At 47.2% G+C, this 24,479-nt stretch overlaps 1 protein-coding gene across 1 annotated transcript; it reads right to left on the bottom strand.

The window, feature by feature from the left end:
• Positions 1–949: 949 nt before the first annotated feature.
• On the bottom strand, positions 950–12,923 carry S100A10 (S100 calcium binding protein A10). The gene is made up of 3 exons (XM_046002700.1): positions 12,773–12,923; positions 4,991–5,143; positions 950–1,895 (listed from the first exon to the last, which is right to left on the bottom strand). The coding sequence occupies exons 2-3, from the start codon at positions 5,120–5,122 to the stop codon at positions 1,734–1,736; spliced, it is 294 nt and encodes a 97-aa protein (XP_045858656.1). The 5' UTR covers positions 5,123–5,143; positions 12,773–12,923; the 3' UTR covers positions 950–1,733.
• Between the last annotated feature and the right edge of the window lie 11,556 nt (positions 12,924–24,479).

The following is a 24,479-nucleotide window of genomic DNA, read 5'->3' as shown; positions in this document are numbered from 1 at the left end:
AAGAATCATCACTGTGGTTGGGGCGCCTGGTTGGCTCAGTCGGTTGTCTGCCTTTGGCTCAGGTGATGGTCCCTGGGTCCTGGATGGGGAGCCAGCTTTTCCCTCTGCCCTGCCTCCCTGCTCATGCACACTCAGTCTCTCCCTCTTTAAAATAAATTGATAAAATCGTTTTTTTTTTTTTTTTTTTTTTTTAAGAATCATCACTGTTGCAGACATGGTGGATGGGTCAACTCCTAATGTGCAGAATTTGAAACATGTGAAACTCTTACTTTCCAGGCTCCCTGGAAGTTAGGGCTCTGGTGGGATTGCAGTTCTGCTCATTAGATATACTTCCTTGAGTCTCAGGTGGGAGCCAAGTCCTGTGTGGGAAGAGGCAGGGAAACAGGTATCTGGATGACGTGGTTCTGGAACTGCCCGTTGTACCAAAGGCTTCGCAGTCCAGGCCCCTTGGTGACCCAGTTCTGTGACACGACATTCCTGGGCTCAGTTTCTTCAGCTAGCCAACCCTCCCTCTGTTTAATATCTTGTAATAAATCCCTCTTTGTAAACCTGATCTAATCCCATCGCTGCAAAGCTGTGAGTTGTCTTACCTTGCTCATTTCTCGGTTGAGACAAAATAAAATGGCTAAAATTATGTCTTTGATTTAATTACAGATTTCCTTTTCCCAAAGTTAGTTTTGGACTACCCTGTTCTCTTTTGCATGCTTTTTCTTGTGAGGATGGATGACCTTATACTGAGCTTTTCCCCAGAATTTTGTTGAAGTGTCCAGTCGTTAGAACAAATGTTTCCATCTTCACCGACCTATTTAACTGGAAAAATTTCATGTACCAATTCATACATCGTCTCTTCATAAAAACAGGGCATTGTTATCAGTAAGCATATAGCACACAATGCACATATGCTGGAGCCTGCAGTAGGCAGACAGGGCTAGGAGGAACGTTTGGCTGCTTTTTAAGACATTGATACCAGCACTTCATTTTCAACAGAAAAGACTACCCCATTCTGTAAGTTGTGCTGGCCTGTTTCCTGCCATCACAATCCAATCAGGACACATCTCGTGACAACTCAACATATGTTAGTGTGTTGTTGTTACTGAAGCATCACACCAGACTGTTTTTTGATCGGTTGTCTTATAGGCTTATTTTTACCCAAGACTGCTGAAACTCCACAATGAAAATTGGACTCTGACATCTCAGACATCCAAAGTGCTTGTTGGCAAGGCTCTGACTTAACTAGACAAGACGGTGCTCAGCAATGATAAAATTAGGATATATTCTGGAAGTGCCTTCTCTTAGTCCTTGAAGTTTTGGTCCTTCAGCTAGACACAGCTCCAAGGGCAGATCAGTCAGAGAAGTCAGACCCCAGGCTGAATGGAGAGAGCTTTCCCACTTTGCCTGCTCTGCAGTCAGCAGGCTGCCCAAGGACATGCAGGCTCTTCAGTAATGAAGCGGGGACCAAGCATTTCTGAAGAAGGAACAACCACTCCATCTCAAGTGAGGAACTAAAAAAAGGAATTTATTGAGGGCAAAAGGATGCAAATAATATAAAAATCAAAAGCTTATCTGACTTTTCTTTCTCTGCTTCTCAAATGGGGGTTGGATTTTATTTGTATATTTTCTGAGGGTCCCCGACTGCCAATGGAATCCTTTATATAGGGGGAAGCTGTGGGACAGATTCCTTAAGAGACCCTTTGGGAGAACTCTCATTGGGCAGGAGTGGTGCTCAGTATCACCTATTTCTTTCCCTTCTGCTTCATGTGTACTACAAAATAATCATTGCATGCAATGGTGAGCCCTGCGATTAGCGAGAAGAAGCTTTGGAAGCCCACTTTGCCATCTCGGCACTGGTCGAGGTCCTTCATTATTTTGTCCACGGCCAGAGGATCTTTCTGATTCTGAAAAAAAGAACAAAGGCAAGAAATATTGGTCAGTGGTTACTGTGCCAAGCTTCTCTGTTTGCTCTGCTGACACCATTAATTAATATAATCTTCCAATTATCTGAACTCTTGTTTTAGGTTGTAAGTGATTTTTGGAGGTCACCTAAATGTATTTTTCTGTCTTGAGGGAGCATTTCAGTAAATTTATATTCAATTCATAAGCCAGGAAAGAAGTTTTCATGGTATGTTTTCATAGAACTATAGAGATATTAGGAACTGCCTATTTCTAGGAAGAGGAGATTCATGTCAGAGAAGCTAGACCAGGCCTCCTAATTCTCAGTCCACCACATATACCGCTGTGAACTTGCCATGACCTTCTGATCTGCTCTGCTTCTGGCTCAGCCAATTCCACAATTGTCAAGATCACCCGATTCTGCCTGAGAACCACCCTAAAGTCCCCATTTTTTTTGCAGCGTGCCAGCCTACATTCTCTTCACAATTTTTTTTTTTAAAGATTTTATTTATTTATTTGATAGAGAGAAATCACAAGAGAGGCAGGCAGAGAGAGGAAGGGAAGCAGGCTCTCCGCTGAGCAGAGAGCCCGATGCGGGACTAGAGCCCGATGCGGGACTCGATCCCAGGACCCTGAGATCATGACCTGAGCCGAAGGCAGCGGCTTAACCCACTGAGCCACCCAGGCGCCCCCACAATTTTTTTTTTTTAAGATTTCATTTATTTATTTGACAGAGAGAGACACAGTGAGACAGGGAACACAAGTAAGGGGAGTGGGAGAGGGAGAAGCAGGCTTCCCTCCAAGCAGGGAGCCAGGCACGGGTCTCGAACCTAGGACCCTGGGATCATGACCTGAGCTGAAGGCAGACGCTTAACAAGTGACCCATCCAGGGTCTGACCCAGCCTACATCCTCTTAACAAGTGTTTGTTTCTGATAGTGTGGTCAAATCCTTGAAAAAGGAAACTCCTTAAGAAAAGAGCTCATAAGATAATTTAGGCAGTAAGTTTCAGATCTCTCCTTTTCCTCGTGAGGATGGTGATGATGGTTAGACATAATGTGGCTGATCCTCCAGAGGCCAGACCATCAACCAGTGAGGGAAATGAGGCCCTCTGGAGGTGTAAAGGTGTTCAGGGGAAGTCTCTGTAATTCCACGGATTATGCATATGAGTGAGGAAACTCATGCGCAGTGTCTCAGGAGTGCTGGATCTTTCCACACTGCACCCAGAAACCCCCTATGCTAAAGCAGCAACATTTCCCACTCGAGGACTGTAAACTCCACCCTAAGCTGTCACCTACGACTCACTCCGTGTGGCTGCCTCCGCTTCGGGTGGGTTTCAGTTAATTCTGGCCTCACCCCCAGCTTCCTGGCTGCGGTCAGGAGTGAAATTTGGATGACACAGAGGTCAACTTTAGAAACAAAATGCTCCATCAGTGCAGCAAGTGTGGGTGTGTCCGGAATTAGGACCCATGCCTGGAATAAATGGCACGGCCACATTCTGTACTCCAGAGTCTGTACGCCCTTACGTTTCTTATGCCACCAAGCCTCAGGGGGAGAGTCTGGGTCTCACATGATGTTCATCTTCACTTCTCATTTTATGCAACAATGCAATTAACAAGGGGTTAGTACACGGAGAATGCCTTTGTGTGATGGGCAGGCTTGCAAGGAACACATGCCCCTGCATTTTATGCTTGCCTGGGAGGATCCCTGAGAGTGGAAGTGTGGAGGTGATTGTGTCCAGCCCTCTCATGTATGGGGCCGGAACTGAGGCCCGGAAGCCAATGCCACCTGGCCAGTGTGAGGACAAAGCAAGATCTAATTCATGGTCTGGGGCTGTGGAAGCAGAGCGGCGGCATATTCTGCAGCCTTCTGCGCTAGCATCGTGGCCCGTGTGGCTGTGAGCCCCCTGTCAGGCTCTGCGTATCTACTTACTTAACTGGTGTGGATAACATGTGAATCAGAGCATACTGTAAAACCCCATGTTTACGGGCTTGGGAGGCAGGGGCTCGACTCATGTGCTCACCACCAGGCTGAGGACAAGGCGCAGGACTCAGCAATTTACCATCAGCACCCTTCACCTGTTAGAGGCTAATGCAGTTTTCTACCCCAAGCACAGTAACAATCCTTTCCTCTTTTTTTTTTAGATTTTACTTATTTATTTGACAGAGAGAGAGAGAGAGAGAAAGAGAGCACAAGCAGGGGGAGTGGCAGGTAGAGGTAGAGGGAGAAGCAGGCTGCCGCAGAGTAGAGAGCCCGACATGGGGCTCAACATGGAGCTCGATCCCACATGACCTGAGCCAAAGGCAGCCGCTTAACTGACAGATCCACCCAGGCGCCCGGGTAACGATCCTATCAAATGACCACAGGAGTGGCAGGAGAAAGGGGCTTGCATTTCATGCTAGTACTTTGTCAAGCAATGTTTCCCCTTCGGTTAAACACCACAGCCACATCTTGAGGGGCTACGATGTAAAAGGACAACTATGCCTTGTGGCCAATGTCCTGAGGTGTCTGAGCTGAGGGCACAGTCCTCTCCTAGTCCTGATGGGCCCCTCTGTCTGTGGGACTCAGAGCATTTTCAGTGAAGAAAGCAGTGATTTCTGAGTCACACTTGGCTCTCATTCAGCAGATGCTTGACACCATTCCTTTCTAGATTAGAGCAGGACACTTATTTTTAAAAAGCCTTTATCTGAAGGGATCTAAGAAGAGACATGAATTGCTCAGAGTGGATGTGACCAGAATGTGAGATCTCCAATGCCAGGTTTATGACCTGAGGTGGCCACTTCCTGCTTGATGCCTCTCTGGTGAGAGGCCTTTTTCTCCGTCTCTCTCTCAACGGACATCTTGTGGTTCTGCGTGTGCAGCCTTATTTCACCTTCACACTGTAAGCTCCTTGAGGGCAGGGAGTGTGTCTTCTCTACCTTCTGCTTCCCCTATGACATCTTACAAACCGTGGGCACTCAATAATGTTTAATAAGTAAGGAACAAAGACACTCTTCTACTAGGGGCCTCTGCAGGGAAGGGATGGAAAGTGGAAGGAATAGCAACCAAGACTAGAAGTCCTGGTGTTCATGCCTGGTTCTTTCTGGGCCTTTCAGGACTTACTTCCAAAAATCCAGGGAACTCCTTTTCCATGAGTACTCGCAGGTCCTCCTTTGTTAAGTAGCCTTTATCACCAGCAAACTTGTGAAACGTGAACATCATGGTTTCCATGGCATGTTCCATTTGAGACGGCATTTTGGTGAGGTCTGTTGAAACCTTTTAAAAGATATAAAGAAAGAGTTTACATGAGCTTTTAAGATACATGTGTTGCCAGTCTTCTGTGGGTAACTGGAAGGAAAATGATTAGGTCATCCATGTGACCCTTTCTGGCTCTAACATTCAACGAATCTAAGGCCCCATTCACCTCAGGTGTTGGGCCTCCTGCTGATAGAAATGGGCCCCTCAGGTATTGGTGTTCTAAATGAGGAATTTGTCTAGTTGCACACTAAGTCTGCATCAATCACCTAATGAGGAATAAAAACTAATCATTTGGAAAAGGAAGGTTAATATTCCTATTTTTAACCGACAAAGCATCTACTGAAAGAGCAGAGGTTTCATCTTTTCTCTTGCCACTGGTACATGGGACTGACTCTTAGATACGTCTGAATACCAACAACCCACACAGTCAAGCCTGGTTAATACTGAAAACCTCAACCCTCCAAGCTTAACTAGGTAACCTGATTCAGTTTAAGTCTAGGTTTAGAAATCTGCTAAAAAGGCACCTGGGTGGCATAGGTGGCTGAGTGTCCAACTCTTGGTTTTTGGCTCAGGTTGTGATCTCAGGGTCATGAGATCAAGCCCTGCTCAGTGTGGAGTCTTCATTTTATTTAATTTAAAGATTTTATTTATTTATTTGAGAGAGAGAAAGAGGAAGAAAGAGCACAAGCTGGGGGAGCAGCAGAAGGAGAGGGAGAAGCAGACTCCCTGCTGAGCAGGAAGCTCAATGCAGGATTTGATCCCAGTATGTTGGGATCATGACCTGAGCCAAAGGCAGATGCTTAACCGAATGAACCACCCAGGTGCCCCAGTGCAGAGTCTTCTTGACATTCTCTCTCCCTCTGCAGTGCGCCTTCCCCCACCCCCAACGCTATGCATGTGCTCTCTCTCTCTCTTAAAAAAGAAAAAGAAAAAGAAAAATACAAATCTGATTACAAACAAATTTTGTTTCCTGGGCGTGTATTCTTTACTAAAGGTCTGAACTTGTTATTGCTTGCAACACATTGCTTGCATCTCTGGTAGTAAAATGCAGGTTCTCAAAGCTACTCAAAGCTCATTGTCTAGTTTCTTGAAAAGGAACAAGTAACAGTATATCCCCAACTCCTTCGGGGACCTAGTTTTTGGCAGGAAGCACAGAAGAACCACTCTGATTGTGGGGCACAGTGGGAGAGCAATACTTTTCCATTGGAAAGTGTTTAAAAGAAGGGAAAAGAAGCATGTCAGATCATTCTGTTCAGGTACAATGACCTGGGGGCATATGCCACATCAAGACCCGGTGTCTGGTGCTTAATACAAACTCAGTGGATTTTGGCTTCATTGGAAGGAATGTTTTGTCAGAACAGAGTAGTTTTGGCCAACATCACTTAAGATCACACTAGTGGACAGAAACAGGTGAACCTGAATGGAGACTGCAGCATACCACTCCAAAAACAAATAACAACAACAAAACAAAAAGCCCCCAAAGGGAAGCCTGAGTGGTTCAGTTGGTTAAGCAGTTAAGCGTCTGCCTTCAGCTCAGGTCATGATCCTGGGGTCCTAGGATTGAGCCCTACATTTTACTCCCAGCTGAGCAGGGAGTCTGCTTCTCCCTCTCCCTCTGCTGCTTCCCCTGCCACCCCTCCCTCGTGCTCTCTCTCTCTCATTCTATCAAATAAGTAAAATCTTAAAAATAAGTAAGCTCCCCAAAACCTCATGGCACAAGAGCAGGTTTTGAGCACAGATTGATGAAGAGGCTGGCACTTTTCCTGGCTGGAGCACCCAAAGAAACCAGAAACATGATTTCGGTCTGGTTCCTGCTGCTGACGGATGTGTGTTCAACACAGATTTCTAAATGCTATCTTTTACAGAGGAGAAGGCAGAGCTAGTTGGTGACCACGGGGACTGAGCAATTATACTTCTGAATTGTAAATTCTACTCCTTTAATCCCCAGAAAAGTGCAGGAACCAGCACGCTAAAGAATGTGCTACTCTAGAGAATGCTACACGCCAGACTCTGGCATGATTCATCCAAAAGGCAGTTCTCTTGGAAAGATCGGCAAATTAATGCTTCAAGGTCCACTGTGAGATGAATTCCAGGGGAACCACACCCTTTTCCCTCCCTTCATACACAGCCCCAGTGGTTGTCAATGGCAACCCACAGCGCTTAGATGGAGTTGCCCTTGCCTGGATTGTTCTGGAAGTCAAGCAATTTAAGAGAACTGAGCTGAACGAGTCAGGGGAGGAAAGATGTGGGATCCCACCCCAGGTCTGAAATAAGTCAGGAAAGGAGTCAGTGACCAGAGGTATTTTATTTTTTTTTTAAAAGATTTTATTTATTTATTTGACAGAGAGAGATCACAAGTAGGCAGAGAGGCAGGCAGAGAAAGAGAGAGGAGGAAGCAGGCTCCCTGCCAAGCAGAGAGCCCGATGCGGGACTCGATCCCAGGACCCTGAGATCATGACCTGAGCCGAAGGCAGAGGCTTAAACCACTGAGCCACCCAGGCGCCCGACCAGAGGTATTTAAAAAAAAAAAACAAAACCCCTCTGTGTCTAAGCTCAGAGCAGCAGGGTTCTTCATAACTGATTCCCAAAGGTGCCAAAATTGGTACTGGTCACCAGACACCCAGCTCACCTTCTGCACAGAGCAGAGGGAAGGTGCACTGCAAAGCCAGAGAAGAAAGGGGACATGGCATAGTAAGGACCCCTATAATGGGAGAACAGGCTAATTTAGGAACTTCTGAGGAATATAAGTTGTAAGCAGGAAATCTTGGCGACCCTTGAATATCTTTGAGAGAGTGAGGCCAGTCTAACTCGAGTGAACGCTCAGGTCTCAGATCACTCCAGTCCACTCCTACTTGTCCACATTCATTAGGAAGCTTTCTTCTCTGAAGCCACGTGACCCCCATCTTCCCCTCCCCATTGCTGTTTTATTTAACAAATGGGCAGTAAGAACAGCAGCCAGCCGACTCCCAATTTGTCAGGTAGACCTTTGAAATAAGAACGCAGAACAGTGACTAGACAGGAATCTGAGTTCATGGAGGTGAATGGCTTTGATAAGCAGAGGAGATGCCAACGATCTCATCAGGAACCAGTGCCCAGAGAGTACTAAGCAGGGCTACGAGCAAATTATTGTTTTGAAGGAGGAGCCAGAGCATTGGTTTTCAAGTAAGATGAAGGAAAAGGGGCAGAAGCTGTGATTAGAACTGTTCTCTTAGCTAGTGGATGAGTCACGGAGCTCTTCCTCCCCAATGCAGCTGCTGCCCCACCGAGTCAGCAGCCTTCCTGTCTTGGGTGGGGAAGGCTGCAGTGCTGACCATTGGTACTAGAGGAGCAAGTTCAGAGACCTGAATCTGGCGCTTCCATCTCCCCAATCACACAACACACTCCGTTCCATTTTCACTGGGGCTAAGAGGGGCAGCATCCTGTGTACCCAGCACAACCTAGTTCTGCACCTGAAACTCAATCCACTTAATCTTTCACCTATCTCCCTCTCAGATTTAAGATCCTCCAGAGGAAGAACTGTGAATTATTCTGTTCTATGAACTGCAAGATAAGTGTTTGCAAAATGAATGAATGAATCAATCAGACAAACCCCTTGGCAGGACCTGAAGTGCAGGTGTGACCACCCGGGTTTGCACTGAAACCCTTGTAGTTCAGAGCTCGGCAGAAGGATGTGAAGCTGGGGTGAAGTGGGGAAGTGGTCCAAAGGGGCTGCCTATGAATGGAGCAGTAGGGTACAGACAAAAGCACATTCTGTGAGCCCAGGGGAAAAAAAAATGTGTCCTGCTAAACAGGTCTGGCCAGACCCTGAACATGACTTCTCTTTCTCTTCTCACTCCTGCTGTTTTCTTGTGTTTTGGTTCACACTGTGAGCTCCGCAAGCTGTAACTACCTCATCATTCTTGCATTTTTTTATTCAGTCATTTTATTCTGATGTCTGTGTATCCTCCCTACCTGTTTGCCTGGGTAAGAGGTCTTTATGATGGAGGCTCAGAACTCTAATTTTTCTCTGTGCAGTTCTCTCTACAGAAAAGAACCCTGGACTCCACAAATTTAGTCACAGTGATGGGAATTACATTTTCCATTTCTGGTCCTCCTACACTGAGCACCTGCTGTGCACGTCCCTGACGTTAGGCTGGTGTGCGCGCGCACGCGCACACACACACACACACACACACACACACACACACACTTTCTCTCTCTCTCTCCCTGGTGCTTGCCTTTGGGGAGTTCACCAGCTAATGGCATACTGTTTAAAAATATATTCTGAATTCTAGTTAATTGTGTTTCTGATTCTTTCCCCACTAGATTGTGGGTTCCATAAGCAGCCTGCCCTCCCACAGCCTGCTCAATGGAGTGGTAAGAATGAGTGACAATAATGTACATTTTTAGTTCTCCTGGGAGTAGCAGGGAGCAGGAGGCCTCCTTAGAAAAGTGTCTGTTCCTGAGCGATCCCAAATGTTTGCTCTGGACTCATGCCCAGATCCAGACCGTAATTTCAAAAAGGACACTTCTAAAGAGCAAGAGGGCTGATTTACATTGCTCTTCTGTGTCTTGTCCATACTCTAGTTTTCTTAGAGCCCACCCAGAAAATAATTGGCAGGGTGTAAGTCAAAACAAACATCTGTTATTTAAAAATGTGTTTGAGGTTTCCTTCCTTTTGCTTTGGAGTTTTTGAAAAGAAAAGAGAAGAAAGCTTTTCCTTTCTTTTTTTTTTTTTAAAAGATTTTATTTATTTATTTGACAGAGAGAGATCACAAGTAGATGGAGAGGCAGGCAGAGAGAGAGAGAGAGAGGGGGAAACAGGCTCCCTGCTGAGCAGAGAGCCCGATGCGGGACTCGATCTCAGGACCCTGAGATCATGACCTGAGCCGAAGGCAGTGGCTTAACCCACTGAGCCACCTAGGCGCCCCAAGCTTTTCCTTTCTTTCTTCTTCTTCTTCTTTTTTTTTTTTTTTTTAAATTGAACACAGAAGGTATTTTTGAATTTGATCCCTAAAAAGAATTCAGAAAAAATGAGTTGAGGCAATGGATCTGGATCCAGGCTCTCTCTCCTGCCTCTCCTCTAACATAAAACTTGCTCATCAAAAATGTGGGCAGCGAAGAAAAAACTCCAGATGCAAGAAGAACTCAGAAGCCTTCTCTATCCCAGTGGAGCACGTTCACTTTTCCTGGAAGAGCTGTCAGACATCAGCCTGAACTGGCAAAGGGGAGCCATTGTGACAGTGCTGTTAAAACCATTGGTGGGTTGAGTGGTCGCTATTTTAGTGAAGGGGTAGGAAGCGCTGAAAATTGTTAAAAAATAAGCAAATTCATTCTTTTTGTTTTTGATATGAGATTCCTAAATTGTTGAGTCCTCAGGAAAATGAAAAGCTTAAGAAAGATGCTAAGCCTTCATTCCAGCTTTCCCAGCACTCAGAGTGCTAACTTACACATCAAAACCCTGAAAAGATTCCATTGTTTCCCTCAACTTTGAACTATTGGGCTTTATCCAAGGGCATACCAAGTGGGCAGTGCTCTAAAAAAGCCACATTTTTGGAACTCTCATTGGAAAGCAGGGAGGCACCCAGTCTTAGCTCCACCAGGCCCAAGGGCTGACTTCACTGGGGTGGCTGCTTGAGGGGCTGGTCAAAGGCCAGACTGGGGAGGAAAAGGGCCCATCCTGTATTGTTTGCAAAAAAAGCCAGGGCAGAGCATCATCTAAAAATCAGTGTACTTGGGCGCCTGGGTGGCTAAGTGGGTTAAGCCTCTGCCTTCGGCTCAGGTCATGATCTCAGGGTCCTGGGATCAAGCCCCGCATTGGGCTCTCTGCTCAGCATGGAGCCTGCTTCCTCCTCTCTCTCTGCCTGCCTCTCTGCCTACATGTGATCTCTCTCTCTCTCTCTCTCTCTCTGTGTCAAATAAATAAATAAAATATTAAAAAAAATAAAAATCAGTGTACTTTATGGCCAGGATATCCTCAAGAAAACGTGAAGAACTGAAATAAGAAACTTCAAATGGGCCAAGGACCACGATGAAGAAAGTAGCTTCTGGCTATCAAGGAAGGCATATATGCCATCCAGGAGAGACAAGAAATAGAAACAGGTTAGGAATCTGTGGGGGCCGGACTGATGAAGAAATTTCCCATGAGTTATATGAACTCATTTCTGCCCTAGCCTCTGGTATTATCTTTTGCAATCTGCTGGAACATGTTGGAGGCAAAGATCACTGTCTGGGTGTTTCCATGAGCCTGGTCTCCCCGGAAGTGCAGGGTATAAAGAGCCACTGCAGCAGTGTGAAACTCAAGCTGCAGGGCTGGGGGGTGGAAACCTGCAGCTGCTGCTAAAAACATCTTAACGGGAAGAGCTACCTCACCAGTAAAGCTGGGGCAGCCTGTCAGCAGGCATGCCGGCCAATCACACAACAGGGGTGCGTCTCACCTTGGCCTTGTCAAGCCAGTTGCTGCCCTCACCCACAGTTCAGCCCAGAAACCTCTCCTTCAGATAGCTGGCCAGTACTGGTGTGACTCACTTCCTCTTGGAAAATGCCCTCTGAGATGGCACAGTTCCCCTTCTTTGGGAAGTGTTCTGTCGGAACCAATCTGCACAGACTATCTGGAAGCACTGGGGCCACACCCGCATGGTCTCACAGCTGAGTCACGGGCCTGCTCTAGGAGAATCTGGGAGCCCTTTGTGCTCACCAGGCCCTGCATGATGCTCCCAGCTCCCCTTGAGAGGGAATGAGAGGTGGACTTGATGTATTTCAGAGTCTGGCCTAGGGCTCTGCTCTGCCTAGCTTATAGCTGCTCGGCTTTCCTTGGCTTTCCTCACCAGCCCCAACCACCCACCTTGGCAGAGTCCCGGTTTCAATTAGTTGGAGTCTAAATGGACAGTTAGCAGTGTCCAGGGCTGGAGGAAGCCGCATTCTTTTGGCTGAGCTCAAGTTGTGACCTGGTACCAAGGGCAAGTCTATCTCTGTTCATTGCACCGGGCCAGATTAATCTGGGCTGGAAGGTCTTTCATCCAGGCTGCTCTTCCCTTCTTTATAGTTCCACTTGTTTAATGAGAATTCCAAGAAGGGAATCCTTTCAGTAGGGAAATCCCTTCCTATATTCTCCTCTCCGCCGGCTAGCGAAGCTTTGTTACTGAAACAAATAGACCTACACACAACAGGAAGCCCAACCTGCAGCACCTGGGCGAGGGACTGAGCAGTGCCCTTTAGGAAGCTGCCAACCCGTCCAGCTCAGTCCTTGTAGCTCAGAGGAGGAGGCCACACACATCTGGCCAGAGGTCAGCCTGCAGCCCGAGCCCACAGAGAAACATGTCAGCCAGGAACAAGGGGCGAGAAGCGGGGATTCGGATAACTCGGGAGACTGGTGGAAAAGTAGGAAAAGTGGCAGTAAGGAGCAATGGAAAGGGAGGAGAGGGCAGAGGCCCCGGGGTGCCCACACCGCGGTCCGGGAATAAAGGACGAGCGCCCCTCCTCCAGTCCGTGAGGATCGGGGCAGGGGCGCTGCCCGCCTCGCCGGGGTGTGGCCCAGGACGCTGAGAAGTGGACAGCTAGCAGCCGCCGGCGCCCGGAACACCGCGCGAGCCCCGACAGCCGACGGGGGGCTTCCCCAGGCGCCAAGTCGGGGCTGGGGGCGGCCCGGGAGCTGCGGGCGGAACTCACCTTGGCCCGAGGCGCAGCAGGGACGATTGGCTGGCTGGAACGCGCGGCCAGTGAGCGGAACGCGGCGCTCTGGGAGCCTTAGTAAGGGGGCGGGGGTTGGGAGGGGGAGGGGGAGGCAGGAGGAGCCTGGGCCGGAGTCCCGGACGCTCACCCCACCCCTTCACCCCGCCCTCCTCTTCCTGTCCCCCCCACCCCACCCCAACCCGGCGCAGGCATACGCCCTCCCCGCGGTGCCGCAGCGCCCCGGACTCCGCCCGCTCTCACCTCGCCTGAGAGCATTCTTGTGAACGTCTTTTCCTACTCGAGGGCTCTCGGATAGTTCAGGGCATACCCACCCTGGGCCGTGCCCTTCCTCTTGGGTTTGGTTTTAGAGTGCGCGCGCGAGGAAACAAAGAATCCAGCAGTTCTGCGGGTGGGGCGCGCTGGCCCAGAACCAGATGTAGGCGGCTCTTCCGTAACCTACAGGTCTAGGAATTAGTTTCTAGATGGTTCCGCAGGGAGGGAGAGGCACGTGGAGCCCAAACGACAGCCAAAGCGTTGTATTCGCAGTTTAGGCCCAGGACTGCAAGACCCCAAGGAGGGTCTCCTTGGCCTGTGCCCTTGGCAGCTCACATCTGGCGGAGAAGCCAGTTCCCTGCTTGGCGCCTGCCCTGGAGAGTCGGGGATGGAGGGTGCTGTTGGCTTGTGGGCTCCCACACAGGCCCCTTGTTGGACAAGGGATTGACCCCTCAGTGTGTATGGCTTCATGTGGTGTATAGCTGAACTTCAGTTGTAGGTGACATCGTTAAGACCAAAGTTTCTAAGCCTCCCTTTTGTCCTGTAATCGACCTGTTTGGTTCTCAGAGCCCTTTAAGAAGTTTCTGAAAAAAGTTTAGAGAAAACCTAAGGGTTTCTAGTGGATGCACAGTGTTTCCCTCCTCCCCCCATTTCTTTTAACGGCTGTTTAGGGTTAAATGCAAACTACTAGCAGCTGTTGGTGGAAAAGGGCCCAGTCCCAAGTCCTGGGTTTTCCTTTGTTTCCAGGGGAGGTCCTGGGAGGAGTGGAGTGAGTGATCCTAAAGGAATGAACAGACTCGGGGAATCCTCCAAGTGCTACCATGTGACTAATCTTGGCTCTTGCTAGGAAAACCCAATTTGAATTTCAATTCTCACTCACACTGGGTTCCTACAACCCTGGTGGTGACTGTTCAGGGGGGGAGTTCTTCAAAATTTTGCCATATACTTTCTAAGTTTTTCCTAGGCCCCAAGTTTTAGTCAAGAGTGGAGAAACACACACACACATACACACACACACACACACACACACACACACACATTTCTAAGTTGGGGATTTGCGGGAAGGGAGGGGGACTTAAAAAAAATTGAACCCAAATTCTCAAATTTGGTCCCTAAAGTAAATTCAGAAAAAAGGCAATGGATCTGGATCCAGGCTCGCTCTCCTATTTCTCCCTAAACATAAAACTTATTCACCAAAGAAGTGGATGGCAAAGAAAAAGCTCCAGATTCAAGAAGAAGAACTCTGAAGCCTTCTCTACCCCAGTGGAGCACATCCACTTTTCCTTGAAGAGTTCTCAGACATCAGCCTGAACTGGCAAAGGGTAGCCATAGTGACAGTGCTGTTAAATCCATTGGTGGGTTGGGTGGTAGCAATTTAGTGAAGGGAGAGGAAGCACTGAAAATTGTCAAAAATAAGTAAAAAAATTTTTTTTTCTGCTTTTGATGTGAGATTTCTAAATTGTGATCACACTGATTATAGAATTCTGTGTTCTATTTTTGTTTCATAATACTTTATTTTCCTTCCTTCCTTCTCTCTTTCTTCTTTTTCTTTTTACTATTTTCTGTCATTATTTATCAAGAATGTGCTTATTCATTTACTCATTCTTTTTTTTTTTTTTTTAATCCCTATTCAGCTACACCATAGCTTCTCTACTCTCTTCTTCTGGTTGCTGGTGCCAGAAGATGAGGCCTCCCAGTTCCTAGTAGCTTTGGCTCCAAAGACGGAGGGAACCAGGTTTCTGAAACCCTGTGAAGAGCTGAGAATACAGTGGTGAAAATGGTCAGTAGGATGGCCACTATCTCTGTCTTGGTGCAGCTTCTTATGTTTTTGTACTGGAAAGTCCATAAAGTCCCAAGTGTCTGCCATGCTTATACTCTCCCTCTAGAAGATGTTGTGCCAGGCAGTTCTTTCTTTTTTTTCTTTCTAAATATTTTGTTTATTTATTTGATGGAGAGAGAGAGAGAGAGAGTGCACACACACAAGAGGCAGGGGTTGGGGGGGGGTGAGGAGCAGAGAGAGAGGGAAAAGCAGGCTACCCCCTGAGCCGGAAGCCCAACGCAGGGCTGCATCACAGGACCCTGTGATCATGACCTGAGCTGAAGACAGATGCACAACCAACCAAATGAGCCACCCGGGCGCCCCCAGACAGTTCTTTCTTGAGAAAGTAGTTAGGCCTTGTAAGCCATATGCATACAGTGAAGCCAACTCAGGTTGCCTAGTGACAACCAACGGGATCTGGGATTCTGATTGGAACTGGCTGTGATGTGTGTCACTTGCAGATGAAATTAGTTAAGAGGCGACTTTACCAAATTTTTTATTTCCCATTTGCTAGATGCTGAGGCTTTAGGGGGTCAGAAGGAGCCCGAGTTACTGAATCACTGAGTGGAGGAAAACCACCTGCAAACTAGGCCCAGTTTCACTGGAACAATTATGTGGGTGAGAAAGAAAACTGTGGAATTTGGGGGTTTACCTGTTACCACATAACCTTAAGAGATAGAATGGCATTCTTTTGTGTGCCAGAAATTTTGGTAGCACGCTCATGAAGTCGGACGTTGAAGAATTACACTGTTACACTGATCACACATCAGCATGGTGGTGTGTTTTCGTGGAACCGGCTCTCCTCCCTGAGAATCTCTTGGGTCCTCAGGAGGCATGGTGCTCCCAGGTCTGGCAAAAACATACACCTTTTTTGTCTCTTCCTGTGCATCAAGTTGTGCCTTAGCTCACAGAAACTATGTGCAGCCTAGCTCTGTGTGCAGGGAAACTCTGTTACTATTGTGAATGATAGTTGTAGCAAAAGAAAATTTGACCTGTCAGTGAGGGAGCCCTGGTAAGGAGTCACCGCAGTCCGTGGTACTTCAGTTGAAAAGCACAGATTTACAGTTGTCTGGTCAAGACTGGTTGTTGGCAATCCAGAAGACAAAACAAAACAACAACCCCCCAAGTGTGGTACACTGTAAATAGGGCAAAGCAGTTTATTAAACCTTTCCCATATTTTTTGAACATTTAGGTTGTTACCAGTTTTTTTTTTTTAACTGCCATACATTATAATGATATACAATAGGAATACTTTTGAATAAACACCTTTGCCCATCTTTTTATTTGCTTGGATAGATTTCTCTCAGAAATCTTAAAGGACAAGTAGGGCTTAGATTGTGTGGGTGCGGACAGGAAAGAAAAGCATGTGCTAGAGCATGGAATCCCGGAGTGAGTGCTTCTATCCTGGGAATTGCTCCAGTCCCAAGAGGAGGTGCCTTTCCTGGGGCGCCTGAGATACTCTTCTAAGGGGTTTGGAGCTTGTTTTTGAAGGTAACAGGGAGTCGCTGAAGAATGTTAAAGGAGTGTGAGCTGCTATCCCACTTCCTAGCATCAGGCTCTGGATCATCACACCACTGTGAACTTGAGTCTCCCTCTGGGTGTTGGGTCTGTTATCAAAGGAACGAGACTGAGATAAAATGAAAGTTATGTAGAGTTTTATTCTATGCCAAGCATCAAGAATTGACTGACCGGTCAGGGCCGTCTCCTAAGGGAGCGACCCCTCCCAATCTTACAGGCCACCTTTTATTGGGTAGAATTGCAACCCATATCTTGGTATCTCAACCCACTGGGTTTGTGTGTCTCTTGTTGATTGGCTAGTTGCATCTGGTCTGGTGACGTGTTATTCAAGATTACTCTGTACTAGGACAGTTACAAATGGTACTTTCTGGGAAGGCTTAGTCAGTTGACATATTCAGTGTGAATAATAAGATCGTTGTCCTTCCCAAGATGGAGTCATTTTGGTTTGGGCAAGACCTTCTCACGTTACAAACAGCACTTCGTACTGATTAGATGTCTCCATCTGGCTTGACTCGTCCTTGTATTCTGGGCTCTATTATCAGGAACAAGCTGACTACATTTTACTAGTTTCCCGGACTTGCTTCTAAGTAAGTTTCTTGGGCGGGAGTGGGGGGCGGAATTTAAGTTTACTGCACAGAGAACAAAATGGCTATTTAACCGAAATGGAGTCTCTCTGGCTAAATAGGTCCTTACATGGGCAAAATAGGGGTAGACACTGATCTTCTGTGTTGAGAGAAAAAAATGAAGCAGCGAGTGACCATGAAGGCACCCAGCTCTGCCCAGCAGGCAGCAGATTCTGCACAGTGGATCTAGCTTCTGTGTGGTTCCCCCTCTGTGAGACAGAACCTCTTGGGAGGTCAAGCACAGGTGTTCTGTGGGCAAATGCCTTTGAGCAGGCTTCGCTCCAGGGCCCCAGAGGGTTGAATAGAGGCTGTATTTGCCGTGCTAACTTGTCTCCTGGGGCAGCAGAAGTTGAAAGACTGTAGCTTGCCTGTCATCCTCCCTCCCTTCCTTTAAACACTGAACTCTTGGGGCACCTGGGTGGCTCAGATGATTACATGTCTGCCTGTGGTTCAGGTTGTGATCCCCGAGGTCCTGGGTTTGAGCCCTATGTAGAGCTCCCTGTTTAGTGGGGGATCTCTTTCTCCCCTCTGTCTGCCTCTCTCTCTCTCTCTCTCAAATAAATAAAATCTTAAAAACAACAACAACAACAACACCGAACTCTTAGCTTGGGTTTGGAAACTACCTGCTTCTTCTATAGCTGAACTGCACATTCTAATGATTATAATCAATCAGATATGTACTGAGCACCTTCTTCTTCTCCTCCCCCTCCCCCACTACCCCCTTGACCCTCTCCCCCTCCTCCTCCTCCTCCTCTTTCTTCTTCTTTTAACTGAGCACCTTCTGGTACCTGGTATGGTTTGGGTACTGTGGCTATGTCAATGACCAAGACAGAAAAATTTCCAAGGCCTTACATTCTAGTGGGAAAGACAAAATACAAGCAAAGGAGAAAACGAAACTAATATAAAAATTGTGGTAGGTTGTAATGAGGGCCATGATGGGAAAAACAAGAGTCTGAATGAGAGAAAGATTAAAGAGGACATGTTTTAGGTAAAAAGTCAGGGAAGAGGGACACCCGGGTGGCTCAGTTTGGTTAAGCGTTTGGCTTCAGCTCAGGTCATGATCTCAAGACCCTGGGATGGAGTCCCTCATCAGGCTCCTTGCTCAGTGGGGAGCCTGCTTCTCCCTCTGCCTGCAGCTCCCCCTGCTTGCTCTCTCTCTCTGACAAATAAATAAAATCTTAAAAAAAAAAAAAAAGTCATGGAAGAGTATACTGAAGACATAGAGGAAGAGGAGGAACTAGGGTTGCAAATGGAACAGGGGCTAGGAGGAAGCTTTCCCTGTAGAGGGAAAAGCAAGTGGAGAGACTGGGAGGTGGGCAGGGGAATTGAAAAGCCATCCGTGTGCTTGCAGCATGTTGGGGAACAGAGGGGAGGGTGATAGGACATGAGGTAGAAGGCACAATCTGCTGTGTCTTAACATGGTGATTATGAGCACAGCATTGAGGTGAATCCTAGTTTCTGTGCCTCTCTTTAGCCGTGTGATCTCACACATGTTACCTAACCTTTCCAAACTTTAGTTTTCTCATTTGGAGAAGGGACTTGATCTTAGTACCTGCCTCACAGGGATGTCATGAATATAAATGAGAAAATGCTTGCGAATGCTTAGCTGAGTGCCTGACATATTTGTCACATATGTGTCACATAGTGCCACACCAACGTTAACCATAATTATTATTAAGTGGCTGGTGGGTTGGGCTGGATGAGCCTGTATAGATTCCTGGCTGTGCTGGATTGCTTTGTGCCATGGGCAGGTAAGTCTCTATCCTTTCTGTTTCCTCATCTGTAAAATTCCTTAAATTTCTATCCTGGGGGGGTAAGTATTATGGGAATTATATGAGGTGATTTATGTGATGTCATCCTGATGGTAGGAACCAACCCCTCAAGGTCTTATACTTACTACTATTTTTTTTTAAAGATTTTACTTATTTGAGAGAGAGAGAGAAAATATGTGACAACAGAGGGAGAGGGAGAAGCAGACTCCCTGCCGAGCAGAGAGCTGGACAAAGGGCTCCATCCCAGGATCCCAAGATCATGACCTGAGTTGAAGTCAGAAGCTTAATCCACTGAGCCACCCAGGTGCCCCAGGTCTTATAATTATTTAAAAATGTTTTCCTGGATATTCTACTCTCTTAGCAAACGTTCCAAAAGAGACAATCAAAACCTGAATGAAAATTTGTTATAAGTTTGTGAATCTGGGGCACCTGTGTGGCACAGTCAGTTAGGCTTCTGAGTCTTGGTTTTGGCTCAGGTGGTGATCTCAGGGTCATGAGTTCAGGGTGGTGACCCAGGTCAGGCTCTGGGCTCAGTGCAGAGTCTGCTTAAGATTCTCTCTCTCTCTTCTGCTCCTCTCTCCTTTTTCTCTCCCAAATAAAGAAAAAAAAAAAAAACCTAAAAAAAAAAAAAAAAAAAAAAAAGGTTGTGAATCCATTTGTGTTATGGATTGAGGTGGCCAAAAAAGAAAAATCTGGGAACTTTAGCTCCATTTTTCTCATCACCAGAGATCCCGATTTCCCTGGTCTCTTGCAAGGAGGAAGAAAAAAGACCGTGTACTTTGAGTTAGGTAATAGAACACCAGCTTGTCTGAACTTCAAGAATGCTTAGTGCTGGGGGCAGACTCTGCAGGGGAGGAGCTCCTTCTTGTGGGCTCCAGTCTCACAAGCGGTTCCTTTTCCTTTATTAACCCTTGAGGGCAGGCAGAAATTCTGTGGGCTGTATGGAAAAAAAGTTGTTTAAGCCACAGAGACTGTGCTCATTGGTGACACTGGAATGTGGCTGGGGAGGGCTCAGACCTATGGGGCCCTGGTGAAGTCAAACCCTTTGTAAAAAGCTGGCTGCTTGGTGGGGGGCCCCTGGTGGCACAGTCGGAAACCTGCTTGGTTTCGGCAGGCTCAGGTAGTGATCTCGGGGTGGGGGGGGGGTGGGAGTGGGGGGTGGGGGTGGAGGGGTATGTGATCTTGAGGTTGTGAGATAGAGACCGGCCTCAGGCTCAGAGCTCCGCCGCGAAGTCCACTAAAATTTCTCTCTCCCTCTCCCTGCCCCTCCCCGCGTGAATTCTCAGTCTCTTTCAAATAAATAAATAAATCTTAAATCTTTAGAAAGAAAGAAAAGGAAAGAAAAGAAAAGAGAAAAAGAAAAAGAGAAAGAGCGGGCTGCTTTGTCAGAACTGATACCTCCACAGCGTCAGCCAGCAGCTAACTCTGGGGTTTCCTGGCAATCCCGTTTCCGGTCTGGAAGCAAGGGGCTACTGCCGAGAGGCGCCCTCAGCGACTTGCGCAGGGAGAGGGTGTGCCCTTGCTTCCTACCTAATGCTGTGGGACCCTCTGGTGGCTGCAGAGTGAGTAGCTCTGCTGTGCTGGTTGTTTTCTTGGGCGTGGCCCCAGTAGACTAAGGGGCGGGAAACCTTGCTCCAGACACCCCAGGAGTGAATATGGGGCAGGCAAATTTACCTAGCTAGTTTGTGATGGAGGCTGTGATTTAGGTTGGCACCCTGCCCTATTCGCGTATGCCTTTGGTAGCATATCTCAGGTCTTGGGCAGTGGAAACAGGAATTTTCCACGTATAAGATGCAAAAAAACAGAAAAACAAACAACAAACAAAAAATGAAAGTAGATATTTATTTTACTTTATTATTTTTTTAAAAAGATTTTATTTATTTGTCAGAGAGAGAGAGAATGAGCACAAGCAGGGAGAGTGGCAGGCAGAGGGAGAAGCAGTCTCCCTGCTTAGCAGGGAGCCTGATGCAGGACTCCATCCCAGGACCCTGGGATCACGACCTAAGCGGGAGACAGACGTTTAACAGACTGAGCCAGTCAGGTGTCCCAGAAGTAGAGATTTAGGTTAAAGTAGTGCTTGGTGCCATAGGGATCAAAACCTCAAATAGGGCATAGAATTCAACCAGTTTTATTGGTTGACTTTTAAGTAAATTCATTTTAACAGTTTTGAGCAAGATATGTTGAAATTCAGAGTGCCTAGTTATTGGAGAATGTGTTTGCTAATAATCAATAGGGGCATCTTTGAGGTCTATACTGGTCATATTGTAAGAACAGAAATGTAATCCAAGTTCTGCTTATTAAAGATTGACATAATAGGGATGCGTAGGTGGCTTAGTCAGTTAAGCTTCTGCCCTCGGCTCAGGTCATGATCCCACGGTCCTCGGATTGAGTCCTGCACTGGGCTACTTGCTTGGCAGGGAGCCTGCTTCTCTCTCTGCTTGCTACTCCCCTTGCTTGTGCTCGTGCTTGTGATCTCTCTCTGACAAATAAATAAATAAAATCTTTTTAAAAAATTGACATGATAATTTTATAGTCTGCAATACTCTGACTTATTTGTTCTGTGTAGTCACCTCAAGAAGTATTTCAGATTGATTGTTATGGTCACTGTGAATCACTGGGGTTTGCATATATTATCTCTAGTCTCCCAGACTGCCTGTATGATAGAGGTTAAGTCTGTTTGCAAAGGAGGAGCAGAAGCTCAGACAGATTAAGTAATTTACCTAAGGGCATATTATGGCCCTGTCAGAACCCACACTAAGCCTAGTTTCAAAGTCTCACTCTTGTCACCACCTCTGTTTGCCTTTTTGTGGATAGAGCAACAATGAGGACAGCTAGCTGCCTTGGATTATAACCAGAATCTACGCAGAAACATGAGCAGCTCTGATAGGAGGTCCCATATGTGGCCAGTGTTGCCCAAGTGTAGACAGTAGACCAGTAGGATTCAGAGCATAGGCTTCCTAATGGCTAGCACCCTTAGGAATAACTTCATGGGAGAGACACAGGGTGTGCAGTGAGCCTTGAAGGCTGGGTGCTCTTCCCTCTGACAGGCATTGATGTGGCACGTGGAACACTCACAGAGAGGAGGGCAGTCCGGGGGTTAACAGGAACAGAACCACAGAGGGGCAAATGTCAGGACACATTTAGAGAAACAGTAAGTGCAATTGGAAAGGGTTTGGGTGGGGGCTAAAGATTTAAACTGCGGACACAATTAAACCACAGAAGCAGGAGTCACCGATGGAGCAGGGAGGGGAAGCCAGGAGATGATGGTGGGGATGACGTAGGCCTGAATTCGGATGATGGAGGCCCGAGTTTGGATGACAGTGGTGACAGTGGGCGGGAGGGTGCAGACTGTTTGAGAACAAACTTCAGGAGAATCTGCAGGGCTTTCCTACTGAGCTGGGGACACGAGGGAGAGGAAGGAACACAACCCCCTGGAATTTTCCAGCCAGGGCACCTATTATCATTGTGTGCCTGCCAAATGCAGGGAGGAGACCCTGGTTGGCGCAGGAAGGTACTGAACAAGGGACTGGTGGGATTCCAGGTGGAAATGACCTATTTTGTGATAAGTCTCAAGTTGTTGGACCTACCCTGGGCCCGGTGACTTGGAAGAGCGTGTAGACACTGGCTTTTCCAGCTGATGCTATACAGTGCCTGCTTCCCTGTACAGGGCCCCGTTGCTTCCTGCACATGCTGGTGGTCAGGCTGAGGTCCTGGCAGGGTGCCTGGTGCCCACAGAGGTTTTCCTGGCCAGGCTCAGTTTAGTGATGAGAATGTCATACTGGCATTTGGAAAGCAGGCTGTAGCTGCTGGGCAAGGCACTTCAGGGAATGCTGGGATGGAGGCAGCAATTCCTTGTCCTTGAGAGGAATTTGTGCTACAGGTGAGGAGACAAGCTGCCAGGGAAGACAGTGAAGGGAGATCAGGAGGTGGAAGTAAATATTAGCTGATTGCAGAGCCGGGCACCCTCCAGGTTCTGGTCAGATGTTTCCATCATGAAGCCTCCCTGAATCCCCCAGACTGGGACTGGGTGTTGGTCCTCGGGCCTCCCTTGGCAACTCATGGCCCTTATCATGGGGTGTAGAAATTGCTTGTGAAGTTGTTTGTCTCCCTCACAGCCTGTATGTTTCTTGGGGACAGAGATTTGTCTTTGTATGTCTTCTGAGCAGACTGTGGGGGATGTTGGTGGAGAGTGTAAATCACTATTCAACATGAGCTGCTGAGGACAGGGGCTGTGGCTCGGAGCCACATACCCTTTGCTTAAGAACCTGCTGGGATACCTGAGAATGGACTGGGGGGAAAGCTACAGCTGAGCTCAGTTGGACCGTGCCTAACTTCTCTCTGTGAAAAACGTGATTTAATATCTGTCACCTATTCTAGCAAATACGAGTTAAATCCCTTCATGTTTTAAAACACATCCATGCTTCTCAGCTTCATCTGTTCTTAAAAGTTAACAGTAGATGTGTCATCAAGATCTGTTAATGACAGAAATACTTCCACTATGAAACAGCTGTCCGACACCTCGACCCAAGCCTCGCTAACGTTGTTTTTTCCTTGTTAATATTTAATGGTAGCAGCTGTGGTGAAGTAGAAAGAGCATTAAAAAAAATGATGTCTGAGGGCGCCTGGGTGGCTCAGTGGATTAAGCCGCTGCCTTCGGCTCGGGTCATGATCTCAAGGTCCTGGGATCGAGTCCCGCATCGGGCTCTCATCGCTGCTCAGCAGCGAGCCTGCTTCCCTCTCTCTCTCTCTGCCTGCCTCTCTGTCTACTTGTGATCTCTCTCTGTCAAATAAATAAATAAAATCTTTAAAAAAAAAATGATGTCTGAGTTCAGGTTTCCCCACTTACTAGCTTTGAAAACTAGGGCAAGTCACTTCACCTTTCTTAAGCTGCTTATCTTCAAAGTGAGGATAACAATAACCAATATTTGGGAAAACCATTGCATTTTATAGATCGTTTTGGTATATTCATGTAGAAAGTTATTGAGCACCAACTTTATGCCTGACACTAAATGCTTTGGATCCAGAAATAAGGACATTGTCTCTGTCTTCGGGGATCTCAGTCTAGCAGGGCAGGCAGACCAAACAACACACAAAGGTGAATAGCATCATGGCCAAGGTGCCTTTGGCTGTTGCTGGATGCAGAGCAGAGAGCAGAGGTGGGGGAGATGGGGGAGAATTCTTGCAGGGGGTGCCAGCCACCTTGAGGCTAATCTGAAGAACAAGTCTGAGCTATCCAGGTTAGAAAGGTTGGGGGATGAGGGAGTAAGGAAGAGGAACATGGACAAATAATAGATGATCTGGAAGGTTTGGTGGTTATGTGGGTTGTGTGTTTGTAGGTCGTAGGAGATCAGGACATGGAATCCTTGAAGGACCAGATCACCAAGCGCCTCCAGTGCTGAGGGAAGAAACTTGAACTTCATTTTGAATATCGTAAGGAATGTTGAAAGTTTAATAGTTATGAATGTCTTCATGATGACAAGAGTGATCTGTATCCATTGATAGGGAAATGGAAAATACAGTAATAGAAAGAATAAGGGGAGCATCGGGAGGTAGCCCTTGATCACATTTTGGAAAATATACTCAGTGAAGGTATATGGATATGTCTGTTAAGCCCTGGCTACTTAAAGTGTGGCTTGTGGACCAGCAGCAGTGGCATCCCCCGGGAGCTTGTTAGAAAGGCAGAAGCTGGGCTGTACTCA

The sequence above is a fragment of the Meles meles genome, chromosome 1 (assembly GCF_922984935.1).
Source record: "Meles meles chromosome 1, mMelMel3.1 paternal haplotype, whole genome shotgun sequence".
Lineage (NCBI taxonomy): Eukaryota > Metazoa > Chordata > Mammalia > Carnivora > Mustelidae > Meles > Meles meles.
This window is presented reverse-complemented; position numbering and strand designations above follow the sequence as displayed.